Consider the following 17,111-nt stretch of genomic DNA (forward strand, 5'->3'; position numbering starts at 1 on the left):
GTATGCGGAGCATCAGAAGGTCAACATTGTTGGGAATTTCTGATGTAGTCGGTCTGCTCAGAATTGTTCAGGCTTGTTTAAAATGTAGGTTTTCATGTCCTTAATTCATCACCTGATAATTTCAGAGCTCCATTGATAGTAATTAGATGCAACTATCCTGGAAATCTGCTTCGTTATCCCCCTTAGAAAGAAACCTGTGCCTTTTCAGGAACTTCCAGTGACGTTTACTTAGTGCAACTGGGCACAGTGACCACGGTTCCAGCCAAAACAATCAAAATAAGGGTGTTTATACCACGGTAGCCTTAACGTACCCTACAGCGGTGCAAGCATTGCCCATAGTCCAATTCTTGTCGTTGCGTGCTTTTCTTCCTTCAGGCTTCGTGTTCTTCGGGGGTCTCCGAGGACGGTGGGTGAGCGCACGCCGCGCCATTTCACCCGCCCCGCTCGTCCCGGCCGCCGCCGCTTCACGGGGTGCGGGCGGGAGCCTCCCGGCCCGGACACAGGCGGCTCGGGCCCCGGCGCAGGGGGGCCTGGCTGCCCCGCGCCCGCGGCCCTTCTTTGCCGGTCAGCGGGTCCCCCGCGCTCCGGACAGCGAGGGCCGCCGGGGCCTCGGACGGCCGGGGCCTCGGACGGCCGGGGCCGGCCTTCTCTGAGGCCTGGTACCGGCTGTGGAAGCCCCGTCCCTCAGGCCCGGCTCGGGGTGATCCCGCTAGGGAGGACGCCACTGGATCCTTGCTCCAAGCGAGCACCGCGGGGCGCTCCCCGTGCCGGGCTCCCAGCGCGGAGACCGCCCTGCACTTCGGCAGGGACAGCGCCGTTTCTGCCGCTCGCGGCGGGCGCGGGCCACGTTGCTCCGCAGGGCCGGTGTCTGCGGCGCGGTTCGCGGCGGCTCCCCTCGCCCGGGGACTCACCGGCACCGCACCGGGCGGAGCCGCCGCCGCGGCCCCGCCCCTCCCCGCCCCGCCCACACACGCTCATGCCCGGGCCGGGCGGGCCCCGCGGGACGCCGCCAGGGGGCGCGGCGCGGCGCGGCGGGCGGAAGTGACGCGGCGGGCCGGGAGTGACGGCTGCCGGCGGCCATTGGCGGGGCGGGGCGCTGCCGCCGCCGCCCCCGCCGCGCCGTCCCCTTTGTCAGCGCTCCGCCGCGCTCGGCGCCGCCGCGGGCGTGCCGGCGGGCCGCGGGCAGGGCGAGCGCCGGGCCCAGAGCGCGGCGGCCGCGCCGCCCCCGCCGCCCATGGCCAGCCCGCCGCGGCCCTAGCGCGACCGCCGCTGCCGCGATGAGGAGGTGAGTGCAGCCGCCCGGCCGGGGCGGGGGCCGCGGCGGGCCGAGTCGGCCCGGGCCGGGCCGGGCGGCGCGGGGCTGCGGGAGGAGCCGCCTTGGGCCGCGGCGGCCCGGTGGGGAGCCGCGGCGGGGGGGCGTGGGAGCGGGGCCGGACCCCAGCCCCAGCCGGGTCCCCGCGCCGCGGCAGCCGGGACGGGCGCTCCGGGCGGGCGTGAGGGGCTCTGCCCGCCCCCGCTGCCGCGGCAGGCCCTGCCCGTGCTCCGCCGGCCCCGCGGCTGCCTGCGCCGCCGGCCCTGCCCGGGGGGGCGCGGGGGAGGGAGCGTCGTAAAATCCTGGAGGGGAAATTCCTGCGGGCTGGTGGGCGGATTCGCCCCCCGACGCGGGGAAGATGCAGCTCGTAAGCGAGCTCTCCCGCGAAGAGCGGAGCTGGGGGTGCCGCATGCCTCTGCACCCGGGCTTCCACTTCATCACGCACACGGAGTTGTGTCTTAACCGCAGGAAGAGACACAAAGGATTTTGGTTCCCCTGACCGTTGCAAAACACGCGTATGGTGGCTAACAGTATTGCCCTGTGCCCCGGTACACGAGGCTGCCATGCCTGCGGAGAGGGGCAGTGATCTGGGTCTCTTGCTTTTTTTTTTTTTTTTAAACTACATAAACTTACCCAAATTGGAGGTGCAGAGTTGTGCTACATTAGAATGAGCTCTTTAAGTGTGACTGTGCTGGCATTACTTATGTCAATATGCTGAAGGTCCGTGGTTTGATAGGAAAAAGAAAGTTACAGGCTAAAGTCCCTTGGTCATATTAATTTGTTAAAGGCTCTTCTTCCACTGCCAAACATGATGGCGTTTTGCACTGTGAGTCAGTAGGGGTCTAAATCGGCCTGCTTCCTGACAGTCATGCAGCTTTGAATTCAGGAGGAAACAAAGGGGATGGCAGGCCTGTGGCCTGAACTCCTGTCCAGACTCTTGCTGGTGATGGAGGATGGGTCGCTAGAAGCAGGCAGTCATTTCAGCCCGCTGAGATCTGCGTGTTAACCTTGAGGCTTTTAAAACCACATGCTGGTCTGTGAAATCTGGGGTATGAATGTAGTAGGGGAAGCTGCCTGGGCAGTCTTTCCAACTCTGTTAGTCTATAAAAATGTGTTAAAATAACTTGTTTCCAGCAGTACTTTTACAGTAAACTGTGACTAAAGCACTTTGTTTTCCCAAAATTGAGAGAGAAATTCATCTTCAGCAGGTTTTGAAAGAGTAGGGGTTTACGTAGGTGTGCTGGAAGGACTAATTTCTCAAAACAGTGTTACTGGTGGCATCATGAGGTGGAAACTTTCAGATTCTGGACTGAGCTGCAGAACTGGCACTTCTGTATAAAAGCACTTTTTAGAAATGATGCATTGAGCTTTCAGAAGAGAAGAGGTTCTTCTCTGAAATCTCACGTGTTTTTATGGTATGCATTGAAGCTCATCTGTCATGGATCTCAGCCTTTCATTTAAGAAAACCCCTATGGTTGTAGCAGTTTGCTGTGGGCAATGACAGGTTTATTTTTAAATCTTCAATTTTCTTTTGTTTCCTGTAATGTGATCTTTACTATGATCCTTATACTTCATCTTCAGACCTGGAATGCAGCAGACACTTTGTAAATACTCTGCAAGTTCTGCCCTTGAAGGTCTAGTACTGTTTGAAGAGTACTGGGTTGCCTTGAAGTTGGAATCGGCGAAAGCTGAAATCCTGGATGTGGAAAGCTCTCAAGTGCACGTCTGGTTCCTTTGATGACCGTAACTTTTTTTGGAGGAGGTGTTACAGATCTATTTTAAGGGAACAAAAAGTTCCTGTATGCGCTGTGCTCTCCCTCGGAGGTGTTAAGTGTGTGCAATGCTTTGAGAGGTTTGCCTTCCATCTCAGTATTTTGTTTGCCTGGGATAAGACCTGCATTCCTCTGCCTTGTTTCGGGGGGCGGGAGTGCTGCTTGCTGCTCCTTGCCCAGTGGCACAGGACTTGGGAGTAGTTACTGATTGTAAATCTCTGCTTATTTGTCTTCTCACGTTGTAATGACAGGTATGTTTCATTTTGTCTGCTTCTGTCTCCATTTCAGGACTAACTTTAAGGTCTGTTGCTGTGGCTTAGATCACCCCTCAACCATTTCAGTTTGTAAATAATCAGCTTTTACAGGTCTAAACCCTATTTAGGCCAAAATTATAGAAGGTGAGGCTGTTATTTAAATGAAACAGGCTGAGGGAAGAAAACTGTATTATATATTTATAGTTTTAAGTCTTATGAAACATTTCAAAGTTGCAAGCTGAGAAAGGGAAATCCTACTGACCTGGTACTGATGATGTTTCCAGAGACGTTGACGGTCTCTGCATAAGTTCCACTGCACAGTAACTGTTGCTAACTCGTTTTCTCATTACTTATTTTTAAATATACATGTTAGGAAACTGGAAATATTTTGGTGCATAGCTGTTGAGGTTGTTACTTAATGTTTATACTCTCTGTAGAGAATACTATGGCTGCATTAGTTACTTACAAAAGTATTTGTGAGGACCTGAATGGTGCATGCAGAAGTTCAGCCTCGCCCTCCGTGGACTTAACTCATAAAGTACCTTTGGCCATATTATGTTCTTGGAGCTTGCAATTTAACACACTTTGAGACATGATAATTTTTTATGCCTTAGTAGCTGGATGTTTGATATTCTGATGATTGTTTACCTTTTTCTATATTAACATATATGAAGTTGGTTGTATTTTTTTCTGCTGAGGTGACCCGCTAAAGCTCACCTCTAACACCATTTAGAAAGATTCTTCTGCAGGAGCATGAGAATGTGTTGAGGAGCTGAGGTGAAAGGGGAGGGCTAAATATAGCAGTTTCCTGCAAAACTCATCTGTTTTTGAGGCTAGCTCTCCAAATGAAATTTATGCCTTCCCAGGCCTACAGAGAGGGTTATTTTCCTGTTTTACTCTTCACAGATAACATTGTAGTTGCCCGCAGCCTGACTGTGGTCGGTAGGTCCCAGTGCAGGTGTAAGGGAAAACAAAGGGGTTGGTGGCCAGGGCTGGGGGAGACGGGAAGGCATGTGGCAACATAACTTGGCATGGCATTGTTTGCCTGTCTTCAGTCTGTGTCCAGCAGGGAAGGAATGGAGACTTGCATCATCTTGGCAAAACTGCCAGACATAGCAACAGCAGAGGCATCAAATAGCTTATTTGGGAGGGATGCAAATGAGTCTGGGAGAGGGATAAAAATCGTTTAGAGAAACACCCTCTCTCTCAACCCCTGCTCTGTCCTTGCGTTGGTCTTTCAAAAGCTGCATGCTTCTTGGGAAGGGAGAAAGCAGGGAGCTCCTTAGCAGCGAAGAAGCTCTTGGGGTAGGAAGAGAACATAGGCAGGGGAAAGAACACCAGTGGGGTGTTGTGGGCGGGTTGTGTTTGTGGTGTTTGTTGTTTTTTTGGGTTTTTTGGCCAGCTGGTACTCTGAAGTCATGCTTAAATTTAATGAAAGCCTGATGCTAAAATAGGATCTAGGGACAGCCGTTGTAAAATAATTAGGCACCCTTTTAGCCCCCTCGTCCCTGCCAAAAAAAAAAAGAAAGCTGCTTGAATTCACTTGCATTCTTAGGTATTTGAACTCTCAAATGGGCATCTCAGTATCTGCTCTTGTATCTTTTCTCTCTTCTACTGTGTATAAACAGGTTAAAAACTTAGCCCACTCACCTGTGCAGCTATATAGAGCTACAGAAGGTTACAGTGCTGGTGTTAAATGCAGTAGATTTCCGAGTGATAATTGCTCTCTTCCAGCCTCTCTGTGTATGAGAATTCATGGAGATCCATTGGGGTGGATTGCAGGTTGGCCTGGATGAGGGTATGCGCTTGTGTTAGGGGATAGTTTATTTGCTTTGAGGCCTGAGGGTAGTCAAGACTGAGACAGTTTAAGAGCATGTTAGTTACAAAGGTATCCAACACTGTCTAAAAACACACCTTTTAAATCCTGCTGTAGACAAGTTCAGTGACTACACGTTAAGGACGTAAGTAATTTACATCTTTTACATGTCTGTACGTATCTGTAAAATAAGGAATGGTAGTATTTCTTAGCAGTGTTGGAAAGCTGATATCACAAGTTTACAAAATGTTTTTGGATCATGAGTTTAGAAAATGCTATTGATGATGAAATGTGTGGAATTCCATGGAAATGCTTTCAAGAAATTCCTTTTTTCTTTGCTATGTTTGCAGCCAAAACACAGTTTTAGATGAATGCTTTCAAAAGCATAAAAGTGTAGTCAAATAGCAATAAGTAGTTGTAATGAAATAGTTTTCTTTGTTATATTGGACCATGAGTATGCATGTGACCCAGTTTCAGCTGATGGATAATCCCTTCCTTAAAATGTGGTCTTTTGCAATTACGTGTATACAGCTCAGTGTTCACAGGTTCCTATTTCAAAGTCATTTGCATTTGTAAGTCTTACTGGTATTCAGTACACGCTCTCAAAATTTTACTCTCATACCAAGATCTACAGTGAGCTAACTATGATTATAAAGTAGCATCGAATCTAGCCTTTGACGTTAATTCTGTGGGATGCTAACCGTTTTCTACAAGCATCATCAAGGGTGTGCCGATATTCCTAGTGAAATAAGTACGTTACTACTACTTTATGTGAAAGACAGTAGTAATGTATTTTAGAAATGTGATGGTGTTCTTTGCTAGCGGTTCAGATGCTGAGTTTCCCCTGGAAGACCAGAACTGACCTTATGATTCATCTGCCGATGAATAGTCAACATCAGGTGCTGCATCATGGTCCTTGCCAGTTATTATACGATCCCGTCTTTAAACAGGGTTCTTTTGATCTGCTCTTTCATTTCATGCTGAATTCATCCTGGTTGTCAGTGCTCCACCTTGTTTGCTGAACCGGTACTGGCCGTGAATCTTGCTCTGTGGCATGGTGGCTATGCCTGGCAGCGTGCTGGATCCCAGGGCATGTTGGACAGAGGATTCTGCCCAGGTCTGGTTAGAACATGTTTTGCATTCTTTGTGCCTGCAAATTAGTGTGCCACCAGCTCTTAAACACCTCTACAGCCCCCCAGATCAATGCCCCTCATCTCAAGTGGTCGTGTTCTGTTCTGTTCAAGTACAAAGGCACCATAAGTCTCTAAGCAATTAAGATAACTCATTGTCCTTCAGATCGGCAGTTTATGCTCAGGACCTGTCGTTTTAGTTTAACATGGGGTTGGCTCAGTCTTGTTCCACAAAGCTTTGTGAGGTGGTATAGATGCAGCATGTCTAAATAAACTAACTCTTTTGCTGAGGAGAGAAATGTTTGAAAGGAAATATTATAGAGGTCTTAAAGTCACAGTTGAAATGCGAGTAAATGGGAAGTGATGATTTTACATTATTTCTTATGTAAGAAATAGGGAGTACCATGTGTAGTCAACAATCAGCAGTTTTAAAATTTAAAAAAACATAGTTTTTGCATGGTGCTCGTTTAAGTTATAGAATGATTGCAGTGGAACATTCAAGAGAGTGGTTTTGGTGTATGTTTGTGTGTTTTGTTTTGTTTTTTTTAAGAAAGGAATTGGATATGTTCATAGGTCTGTGGGTGGACCACTAAATGCAGTGGTCCAGATGCAGTTTGGGACTTGGGAATTTACCTCTGGGAAGCATGGCGTTGGGCAGCAGAGGAGGGTGGAAGAATGACCTTTGCATGCTGTGTCCTTATGCTTCTTCATCCTTCTTCCTAAGCATCTGCTACTAGCCTCTTCTGGAGTCAGCAGGCTACTGTTGAGTTAGGTGTACATCTTGTTGTTCTTCTGTTTCTCCTGTTGACCTGAAAAGGCAGCTAAATGGTTGCTCATCCCCAGAAGTCATTTTTGTCAGTGCATCTCCCCATTTTGAAATGCTCCTGGCAGTGTCAAACCACGTTACTGTTTGCTACCTGTAGTGCTTCTGAAAAGATGCATATGGAAGTGTCTGTAGCTTGTTGTAAATTAACTCAAGTCTGTTTTAGGAAAAGGAAGACTATGGCTTGATTAGGAAAAGCTTATTAAAACAGAAGACCTCCAGTTTGGTGATTGTGCAAGGCAGACTTTGGACTCTTCATTTGCCTTGTCTGAAATGAACAGAGATGGAGGTAGGAGATGGTGGAGGGGAACACCAACGGCTATTTTCTAGGCCTTTTTACAGAAGAGGAGATGATGCTGCAACTCTTAACCTTCTGTCCTAAGAACCTGGAACATTCCTTCTCAGCATGCTGAAGCCGCAGATCGTCCTCAGTTGAATAGAAACTGGTAGGAGGACGTCTTCCTCGTCTTACAGGGCAGTTGTAACTAGTTAAGCTCACTGGAGGTCAGGCATTTCTTGTTCTGACTACAAACCTTACCTCTCTGCTAATAAGATGCAGAAGAGAGGCCAACAAACACCTCTTCTAATTGCAGGTCTGCTGTTTGTCTGGCAAGTATCCTGTAACAGTAGGAGCAGGTTGGCAGCTTTTCGACAGCTGCCTTTGCTTGGGTGGATAGCTTGGAGGCTAGAAGTGGCTTCCTTTTGAAGTCCTGCAAGCTGCTGATCTCTGCTTTCATGAGTCGGTGTGCCTCAGCAGGCCCCTCCAACCTTCCACTCTGAATGGCCTGAGGTTCCTGGCTGAGCAGTTTTAGGCAGTTGGCGCTGTGGTTGCGCAAGCTTTTTTTCTGGCTACCAATGCCAGGGAAGTAAGTAGTCATGCTTGTCCCTTTCCATGTGCTGTTCTTTCTCCTGTTCTGTCATCTCTGTGGCCATGTGGTGAACTGGATAAGGCATTAATTTGATTAAAACTTTTAGCCTGTCTTTGCCAGATTGGTTCCTGGTTTGTTTTTTTCATGCTGGTGCTAAGGAGGGATCTCTGAGAGTATGAGTGGCTGGGCAGACACAGAGGACTGTGTGCTACCTCGACATATTTGTGAAAATGATTTCCTTACTTGCATGCATCGTGGGTGTGTTGAGTTTACTGGCTGTGACCAAGGCTGTTTGCAGAGTGCCTCAGCCCGGTTTGTCGGTGCCAGAGTGGACCTGGTGTGGTCTACTCCCCTGGAAGAGTTCCTGCAGGTTTCTTTGCTGCCTGCTTGCTCTTGGCCCCCGTTGTTACACTGGGGAGAGCTTGAACACACATTTTTGCAAGTTCCGCACGCCACGGCTTTTGTACCACGGGCTCTGCCTGTCCTTCCTTCTTGTAAGGATTGTGACTAGCATGGCGGCCAGCCTGTCCTCTATGAGATGCCGCGCACGATGGCAGATCTGCCTGTGTTACTTAGCCCTTTAGGAGTGGATAACTTCCTACGATGTCAGTTAGTATTGAATTGGAGGTAGAAGAGATGAGATCTACATCTCTGTAGGAACAAATGTAAAATTAAACAAAATGCGTGTTTGTATTAGTCAGCCTAAACCAGACTGTGCTATTTAGGGCTCTCTACTGCAATAAAGTTGACTCTTGTGTTTGTGTGGGTGGACTGCAACAATTAAGTCATTTTAAGGCTGAATCTTGAAAGAGAAAATAAAATGAAAAGATAATGGTTTGGTTTAAGAGAATAAATTAACCGTATCATGTTACATTAGAGAAAAGATAGATGGTAGCTTGCAGGTTGTTTTATTATTGGTAAAAATCATGTCCATGTTGCATGCTGAAACTCTTCTTCTTGACTTCATAAAGAGTAATTTTTTTGGTTTTTGGTTTTTTAATCCGTTAAATTACACTCTTTACTGATGCTAGAGTGTAACTGCCTGTTGAAGCTGTGGTTCTGTGTAGCAGCCTGCTAAAACATTGATTTTGATTGCATGGGCTGGACAAATCCCAGGCTGTAGGATGATTTGGCAATGGATTTTGTGGCAGTCAATCTCGTAGTATTATAATGTGTGCAACTCCTTATTTTCTGTTGTCAGAATGAAAAGATATACGACTTGTAGTGCACTAGCCTGAGTATTAAACTAGCTAATTCATATCTACTTAGGAGTGGAATTAAAATAAGTTGTGCATTTGAAAAAAAAAAAGCTATTTTCAGTTTGACTTTTTATTACCGTTTAACTTGTGCCAGTATTTAAAAGTATTTTAGATGTACTCTTAGCTCATGAAAAAAGTGCTGATGCTTGTGAATAAAAAAAAAAATAACAAATGGGGGGGGTGTGCTTTTGGTGATTGTGATTACAATAGAAAAATAAAGTAAATATTTGGAAAACTTAGGCTTAAATTGTTTTCTGGACATTCATTCTTACTTATTGGGCATTGATCCAAGTAATTTTTATTCCACTTGACCTGTATTTTTGGAATGAACTGTAAAACCTGCGTGCGTCCTGAGTCCAAATGAAATGATGATGATGATAAGGTGCTTGCATGGCAATTTTCACTCTGCCCGCTCTTCATCTCGAGGGTAACTAGGCGTAAACGTGGTGTGGAACCATCTCTGCTTATCTTGATTCAGGAGCTGTCTTCACTGAAGAGGTAGCGAAGAGTCTTACTTTGATGTAGTTCTTCCTCTCTCTCAGGCAGAGTCTTTTTGCTGCAGTTTAGAAGCCCTTTCTGTCCAGACTAGCTGACCAAACACAAGTCTGTGTAAGAGCAGAGGTACATCTTTACTTTGTGGTTATGAAGAAGGTTAAATAATTTGAGTATTGGCTATTCTCCAACATCTTTGCATAATTTGAACCCTTCTCTGTCCAGAAAGAAACATGCAAGTTATTTCAAGTCACTGGGATAGAAGAAAAAGCTCCACCTAAAAGACTGCGAAGAAAGCTGGGCTATGTTGCTCCTACCTGCAAATTCCCGCATCATGGGGTAAAGGCGCAGCTTGGAATATGGCTGGTGGCTTCCTATTTTTCAAATGTGTCTTTCCTCCATGTCCGTTCTTGTGGATCCTGCCCCTTGGCTTCTGTTGTAGGGACTGTGCACTTCTTAAATTCTTGAACAACTCCTTGGCTTTGCTTTTGCTATCTCTCTTAACCTCACATTAGTTGATTGTCAATTAGGCCTTTACAAATGTGCCAGAAATGCCACGTAGACACTTTTGTGTGTGTTTGTGGACCTGGCGTGTTTGCATCAGCCTTTAGTAGAGAATAATTTAAATGAGTAACATGTTCCAACTTGCCTAAACAATAGGGTGTTTTTTCTGTCTTTGTGTAGGCATTTTACACATTTGTAAGACTCATGTCCATACCTCTGAAGCAAACTTGTGCATAATTGTTCTGCAAAACCTGTTCTAAAATCTGAAGCTATTTAGACCCTTCCCTCCATACATGTTCCTTACGACACAAATAATATTTTGAAGAATGAGTGCATCAATATGACTGTTCCTAAGTTATGGAAATAAAAGCCTAAGTACCATTAAAATACTGTTTGAAAGAAATAGGGTATTTCCATGCCTTGTGCAAAAGTGGCAGTTTTTTAATGAGTGGAAAAGTCTTTGACTTCATCTTTTTAGTTGGGATTTGATCCTGGATGTTGGTTAGACATTCAAATCAAACATTTATTGGACTCTAATGTACAACAATGTCCAGGATTTTGAGGGAACTTTATCTTGTTCCTCCATTAGGAAGGCCAAAATGATGTGCGCTTATGAGCCAGAAGACCAACCTCGCTTTTAGAAGCTGTCAGTTTTCTTCTGCAGTTACTGGAGTCTCTGGTGAGAAATCGGTGTTTCTGAGTCTGCAGTGCAGTTTTATGCCTTCCTTGACAAGGGGTCCGCTAAGAGTAAAACTTGCTTTATTCCCAGTCTGGGGATTTGCAGAACTTCGACATGTAGACCAATTATAATTATGTTGGTTTAGTTCCCAAAGTGGATGCTCTTTATTCTGAAAGAGGCCCTACTGCATGCAAACAAGAGTATTGAAGGCCCTGAAATGTTAGCATGTGAATGGTTTTGGCTTAGCTTTAAAAATAAATATCTACTGGATATAGAGCTCTGGGGAGTGGACTAAAGCAAATGGAAAAGGTGAATTAACTTGAAGCTGTTCCGCAAGGCTGGGTTAATGGAGCCGCAGCACGTCAACACAGTGGCAGATGAAGACGAAAGAAAGTGATTGAGAGCTTGTTTATATTTTGAGGCTATTCAGAAGTGAAGTAGATGCAATTCAGAGGCCACTGTTCCTCTGCACAGCGTCCTCTTGTCATTCTTGCTCAGCAGCGTCAGGCCCTGCATGGCCTAAGCGAGTTTCCTGTGAGCGCCCGCACTGTTCCCGCAAGGAATAGTGAGAAACATTCCTGGCTGTTTCCTGATGCAGGGAAGCCTTTACCTTGCAGCTTTTGAAAGACTGTGGTGTTTGTCTCTTGGTACTTGGCGGTTCCTTTGGGACCTGGTTGAAGAAAACATCAGGTTCCCTCTCTGAAGAGGGAGATTTACAGTTTTTCCTGGCCGTGATGGAAAATGTGGAAAGAGAAGCATGCCTTCTTCAGCCATGTGTGTGCCACAAGATGACTGAAAGCAAAACAAATTGGCAAACCCCCCTTTTTCTGGGGAGGGAAGGAGCCTAACTAATAGATTTTGACTGGTAGGAATGCTGGGGTTTGATAGTTCAGGGTGAGTGGAGAAGGCTCTTTTTTTTTTTTCTTTACGCTAACCAGTTGAGAGTAGCACATGGTCCTTTCCCTGAAGAGTACTCTCTGTGCTTTTTGCTCCTGAAGGATTCATAACAGGATGGACTTCTTTGTAGGATTATGTGATTGTGGAACTTCACAGCAGTTGGGGAAATTGGAGGACTTTGTGGAGAATCTGGGACAGCAAAGGAGCCTCCTTCAACAAACTTTGGAGGAGACCTGAGGGAATATTAGGCAAAGAGGACCACAGAATTTGGGTGTAGGCAACTGCCTGTAGAAGTGAGACCGGAACCAGCCTGGAACTTGGAGAACCAATGTGACCTACTTTGTGTAGGGTCTTCAGCTTGGAATTCAAATGCCTGTGAACTGGAAGTGACCCTCACACTGGGGTCACAAGGTTTACAGGGTGAAGAACCCATGTGCTGGGAGTGAAGGTCTCCTCTTCTGTCAGGCCTCTTTAAGGAGAGTTCTGGAGAACTGAGATGGAGTTTGGCGCTCTTTACAGATACAAGTAATTGGTGGGGGTAGAGGTGAAAGAGACACTCGGCAGTCTTCATGGGACTTTTTATGTGTCACTGTGAGAGGGGTTAATGGCAAAAGGCCAGGCATGTGGCTGAGTATCCATAACAAAATAAGTTATTGCTTATCAGCTGTTAATTGGTGCTGTTCAGCTCTGTGCGTATGCATAGTGTTTTGTGAATATGGGTAAAACAGTAGCTGAAAACATTTCATTGAGACTTCAGGTGGTGTCTTGGTGTTTACCCTGCAGTTTCCATGTCCTAGTTGATGCGCTACCTGGTACGCTGTAGTACCATGGCACCATGATAAGGCTCTTGGTGGCGAGTCAGAAGAAATGTGATGGCATCGGATTGCATGTTTGACTCGGGATTGTCTCACCTGAACAGTTCCTAGTAGCACATGTAACATCTCACATGGTGAGGACTGGGGTTTTTAACAGCTTTTTGTCCGTGGGGGGTGCAAGGGGACTGCTCTGCATGGTGCAAAGGCTGGAGGCCCTGCAGTCTCCCTTGTGCGGATTGCACTGGCAATGACGCTCTGCAGGTTGAACTTCAAGGTCCCTTGAAGGAGTAGGGCTTGGTGAGCATCTGCTAAATTCTTGCATGGCAGTTAGAAATCTTTTCTATGCACACTTTCTAAAATGCTGACCAATGTGAACATGAACTAAAAAAACTCGCTAAAACAAAACCGCAAACAGAAGTGAACAATTAGCTGTAAAATGAAATCTCTGAGGGTTTGGTGTGCCAATAGTGTGAAAGGATGTGAAATGTTTTGGTTTTTTTCCTCAAAGTTCTGAAATATTCTTCTAAAAATGTTAAGGCTTTTTTTGACATGATTGATCTTGTTTCTGTCCCACAGGTGTGTTTGGTTTTATGTGAAGAGAGCGATTCTTCTGAAAATGAACACGCTGCAGTTGTAAAAGTTGGCACATAAATATGTAGCGTACTGAAAATGTGCCAGCTTATCCTTAGCTCTTGAAGGTGCTCTGAGAACAGTTTTTCCAGTTTCTCTGTAGCTCATCTTTTGGACTTACAGCCTTCCTGTAACAAGTGCATAAATAACAGTTCATTTTTTTAGTTTAATGTTTGTCTTAGCTTTATATTGAAGGTTTGCTTGTCCTTTGTGTTGTGCTCCAGGTGGCTCTGCACAGAGATGTGGAAGTGCCGTAGGGTGGCTTGTGTGCGCTCTGTCGGCGCTGCTGAATGTCCCAGGAGGATGAGGAATGTCCCAGATTCAGTTCGTCATGGCATATTAATTAAAAAATGAATGCTGAACAAGCCAAAAATGTCTGATTTAATGCTCTCAATTTACATATCACAATTGTATGAAAAAGATGTCTGTTAAATGTGTTAGTTGACAACTTGATGCAGCTTATAGTTTTTATTCAAATTGTTCTTAGGATTACAGCCGATATGCAATCATCTTTTGTTCTAACAACTGAAGATAAAAGTATGCTTAATATGTTATCTTCTTTTTGGGTAATAATTATTGCTCAAGAAGGCTACAGTAGCTACTGTGTCAGGAAGCAAACCAGCACCAAAGGAAAGAAATTAGGCTTGTATGGCTAACCATGAGTTATAGCTTAGTATTAAAGTGGGTTTTCTCACATAGTAAGAAAAAAGTACAGTGGGTTTTCTGACATGTAGTATTCGATCAGTTTCTTGAGACACTGAGGAAATACTTAAGTATCTACATGTTAAAAGGTGATTCTGTTGATTCTCTGATCTTGAAAGGCCATTTTCTTACAAACCAAACAAATATCTTCTCAGTTGCAAGTAATTTTAAATGTTTAAATAAAATAAATGAACATAGTAAAGATTTTCCATGTAAAACATACAAAAAAAATTAGCATTTGATTTTACTCTGAATTGAGTTAGAAACTAGAAAGCTAAAGCTTAGACCTCTGTGGAAGAATTTGAGGAAATAATGAGATTTTAATCCCTGATCTGACCCATCCCTGAAGCGATACTGAGGCTGAGGTCCTGAAGAAACAGACTTCACCTTTGCTGTTGTGTGTTTAAAGTATAAAAGTTAAAACTAACCTAAATGGTTGAGCTGTCTTGGGTTTAATTTAATTTGTATTTTTGTTTGCTTGTTGTTTTTCATAAAAAACCACAGTAAATGCTAACTAGTTTATTAAATGCTTGCCCCAGCTGCGTAATGAAGATGATTTAAAGGTGATTAAACACTCCCAATCGAAGACATTTCAGAGATTCCTAAAAAGTTCTTCAAATCTTTCACTTCAAGATGGTATGCAGGCCGATGGGTGTGTGCTGCCGAGGGGGATCGGAGCGGGCAGGCGGCGAGCACCCACAGCAGGTACGGTGGCAGGCCGGCTGCGCGGGTGCTGGTCCTGCCGCCTGGCCGGGCGGGTGGCACCTCTGCCTGTGCTCCGCTGGTCGGGTGGATTGAGAGCTGGGAAGTCATCTGGGACTTCGGAAAGCGGAAAAGCGTGTTTCTGTCTCATCTACGAACTGAGAAACAGGGCGACCTTCTCCCCCCGCACACCCCCAGGTCGCCCAGACAACAAGATCGACTGGCTGGTTTTGGTTAATGCAGTTCAGTAACTGCAGGTACGGTGTCCTTTGACTAATAAATGGGCTTTAATAGCAGAATATTTTGGTAATTTTTCTTGCATAATTAGCACAGTCAAGCTGTGGTAAGCCTGTTTTCTGATTAAAAGTAAACTTTTCAAATACTCTATTTGTAAGGGAGTGAATAATCAAAACGAATGTATCGCTTTCTCTTACGGTAAAACGTGAACTTTAAAAACTAGGAACGTGGGTTCCTGGATATTAAAGTACAGGCATAGAGCTGCTTTGGTTAAGGCTTGGTTAATGAAATATGCCAAATGTAGTGTAAAGCAGACCTTCCTGAACAGCTGTGCCTTACGCTGCCCTTCCATGGTTGTGCCCCCTCCTTCCCAGGTGGTGTGCTCCCCTCACAGCATGCTTGCTCCGTTTCTCTCTCGCCGTCCATTACTCCATGCACTTTTTGGATCTCTTTTGCCTGAATTCTTGGTTGGGGTAAGCAGAGAGTTGCAGAAGTAACTTTGGGGGCTGTCCCTCCCCATTGCTGCCAGCCAGCACACTGTGCTCTCAAATAACAGTCAAAAGTCATCTTCCCTTCCGTCCCCTGTTATTCTTAACAAGACTGCCTTTTTCCCTGGGAAATGGTCTTTAAAGTCTGTATTTAGTTAGTCTTAACAATATGTTCATTTGTGTTGGACCATAATTAACCTTTCTTTAGAAAAGAACAAAAAATAAGTGCAAAATCAGATGTGAAATTGGTTGTTTAAATTGTGACTCAGCTTGGTAATTTAAATCACCTTGATCAACTTGGAAACATTTAAATACATACCAAAACCTGAAATGAATATTCCACCTGTGCAAATGTAAAATGCTGTTTTGAAAATTTCAGAAAACCAGGTAAAATTCCAAACGGTGTAGGGGGTGTTTTGTTTTTGTGTTTTAACCTTGAATTTTGCTTAGCTTTTCTTTGAATCATCATGCTCACACAGTTACTCAGTATGGTTTATCTTGCATTTCTGTAGCTATTTTTTTCATGGTAGTAGCCCAAAGAAACTTCCATCCCGTGCATCCATCCTGAGTACAGAATTCCCTGTTCAAGTGAAGTGGCTGCAGCAAAAGGGGAGTGTGGCTGTATTGAGGGATGTTGGATATTCATTCTTTGGATTTATCCAACATGAGGCGAGAAGGGTTGGGGGTATGAAGGGCTTTGAAATAATGTCGCTGTCGTTTTATGCATTTCTAAGAGAATAAGACTTTGAATTTGAGGGAGGAGACAGGAGGAAGGGGATGAAGATAAAGTGAAGTCTTAAAGTGGTGCGGAAGGTCCAAAGAAACCTTTACCCTTCTATAAGAAAATTTCCCTAATGCCAGTGTGGCATAACTCAGACCCTAGAGCTGTGGTGCAGAGAACTGGAGCAGTCTAGGAAGGATGGAAATACTCTGTATAGTGCTAAAATAATTCTATGCGGTGTTACTTGCCTGAAGCAGCTTGTGCAGACTGGCTGGGTTTTCAGGTGGCCAGGGATTGTTTTCTCCTAGGGAGCAGTGCAGACCTGCAAAGATCCCTAGCTCGTACAACCTTCCCCAGAATTGCGAGTTTGGCAACTCTGCCCCTAGGAAGTTTACCACAAAATTATTTTGAAGCTGTTTGATTTCTTTGCAGTCCTGCTTGTGGGAACCTCCGTGTTTTTGGGCTTTGCACCGTGGCTCAGGCTGCCTGCACTGAGCTGGCGTTGCTGCTGGTGCCTGTGTCGCGGTGTGATGGCAGCGCAGGCTTTTGCACAGGCGATTGCAGAGCTGTTCAAATGTCTCTTACCCTCTCCTCCCCAGCTGGTGACAGGTGAGCTAAGGCTGTGTTGGTATGGTCAAATACAGACCATCGAGGAGAGCCTTTGCTCAGAATTCATGCTCCCAGCAGTTTGTAGACAAGATCTGCCTTATGCTCTCTGGCTTGCATGTGGTGCTAATATGAGATTGTCTACCTCTGGTCATACAGAGGTATAACAGTTGCAGGACTTGAAAGAAAGAAAACAGACTGAGTGCAGCAGTGAGATGCATAGTTTAATTGCTGCTTGAGGAGAACTGGAAGGTAACGTACTGCTGCAGGCCCAGAAATACATGGCCCTCTCAACAGCTGCAGGTAAGAAGTCATCTCTTACAAGGGCTGTTATTTAAAGATCTGTTGTTAGTAGTTATGTTTCTTGAGTAGTGTTTTTATATCTGTGGATCAGTGTTAACTT

General features: G+C 45.5%; 1 protein-coding gene and 1 long non-coding RNA gene across 3 annotated transcripts in view; both read left to right on the forward strand.

Moving 5' to 3' along the window:
- The first annotated feature begins 1,127 nt into the window (after window positions 1-1,127).
- The window catches only part of ACVR1 (activin A receptor type 1), a 72,776-nt gene continuing 56,792 nt past the window's right edge, over window positions 1,128-17,111 (forward strand). The window contains exon 1 of one of the 2 annotated variants that reach the window (XM_072874974.1): window positions 1,128-1,285. In XM_072874974.1, coding sequence (XP_072731075.1) covers window positions 1,278-1,285 — 8 coding nt within the window. In that variant the 5' untranslated portion in view covers window positions 1,128-1,277. The remainder of the gene's footprint in view (window positions 1,286-17,111) is intronic. The other variant, XM_072874975.1, reaches the window with a different exon arrangement.
- LOC140657644 (uncharacterized) lies at window positions 9,283-15,563 on the forward strand. Its single transcript, XR_012044416.1, has 5 exons — window positions 9,283-10,066; window positions 10,821-10,910; window positions 12,591-12,756; window positions 13,199-13,320; window positions 13,477-15,563. It is a non-coding gene; the product is annotated as an uncharacterized lncRNA (long non-coding RNA).

Source organism: Ciconia boyciana, chromosome 10, assembly GCF_034638445.1.
Source record: "Ciconia boyciana chromosome 10, ASM3463844v1, whole genome shotgun sequence".
In the NCBI taxonomy this organism is placed as follows: domain Eukaryota; kingdom Metazoa; phylum Chordata; class Aves; order Ciconiiformes; family Ciconiidae; genus Ciconia; species Ciconia boyciana.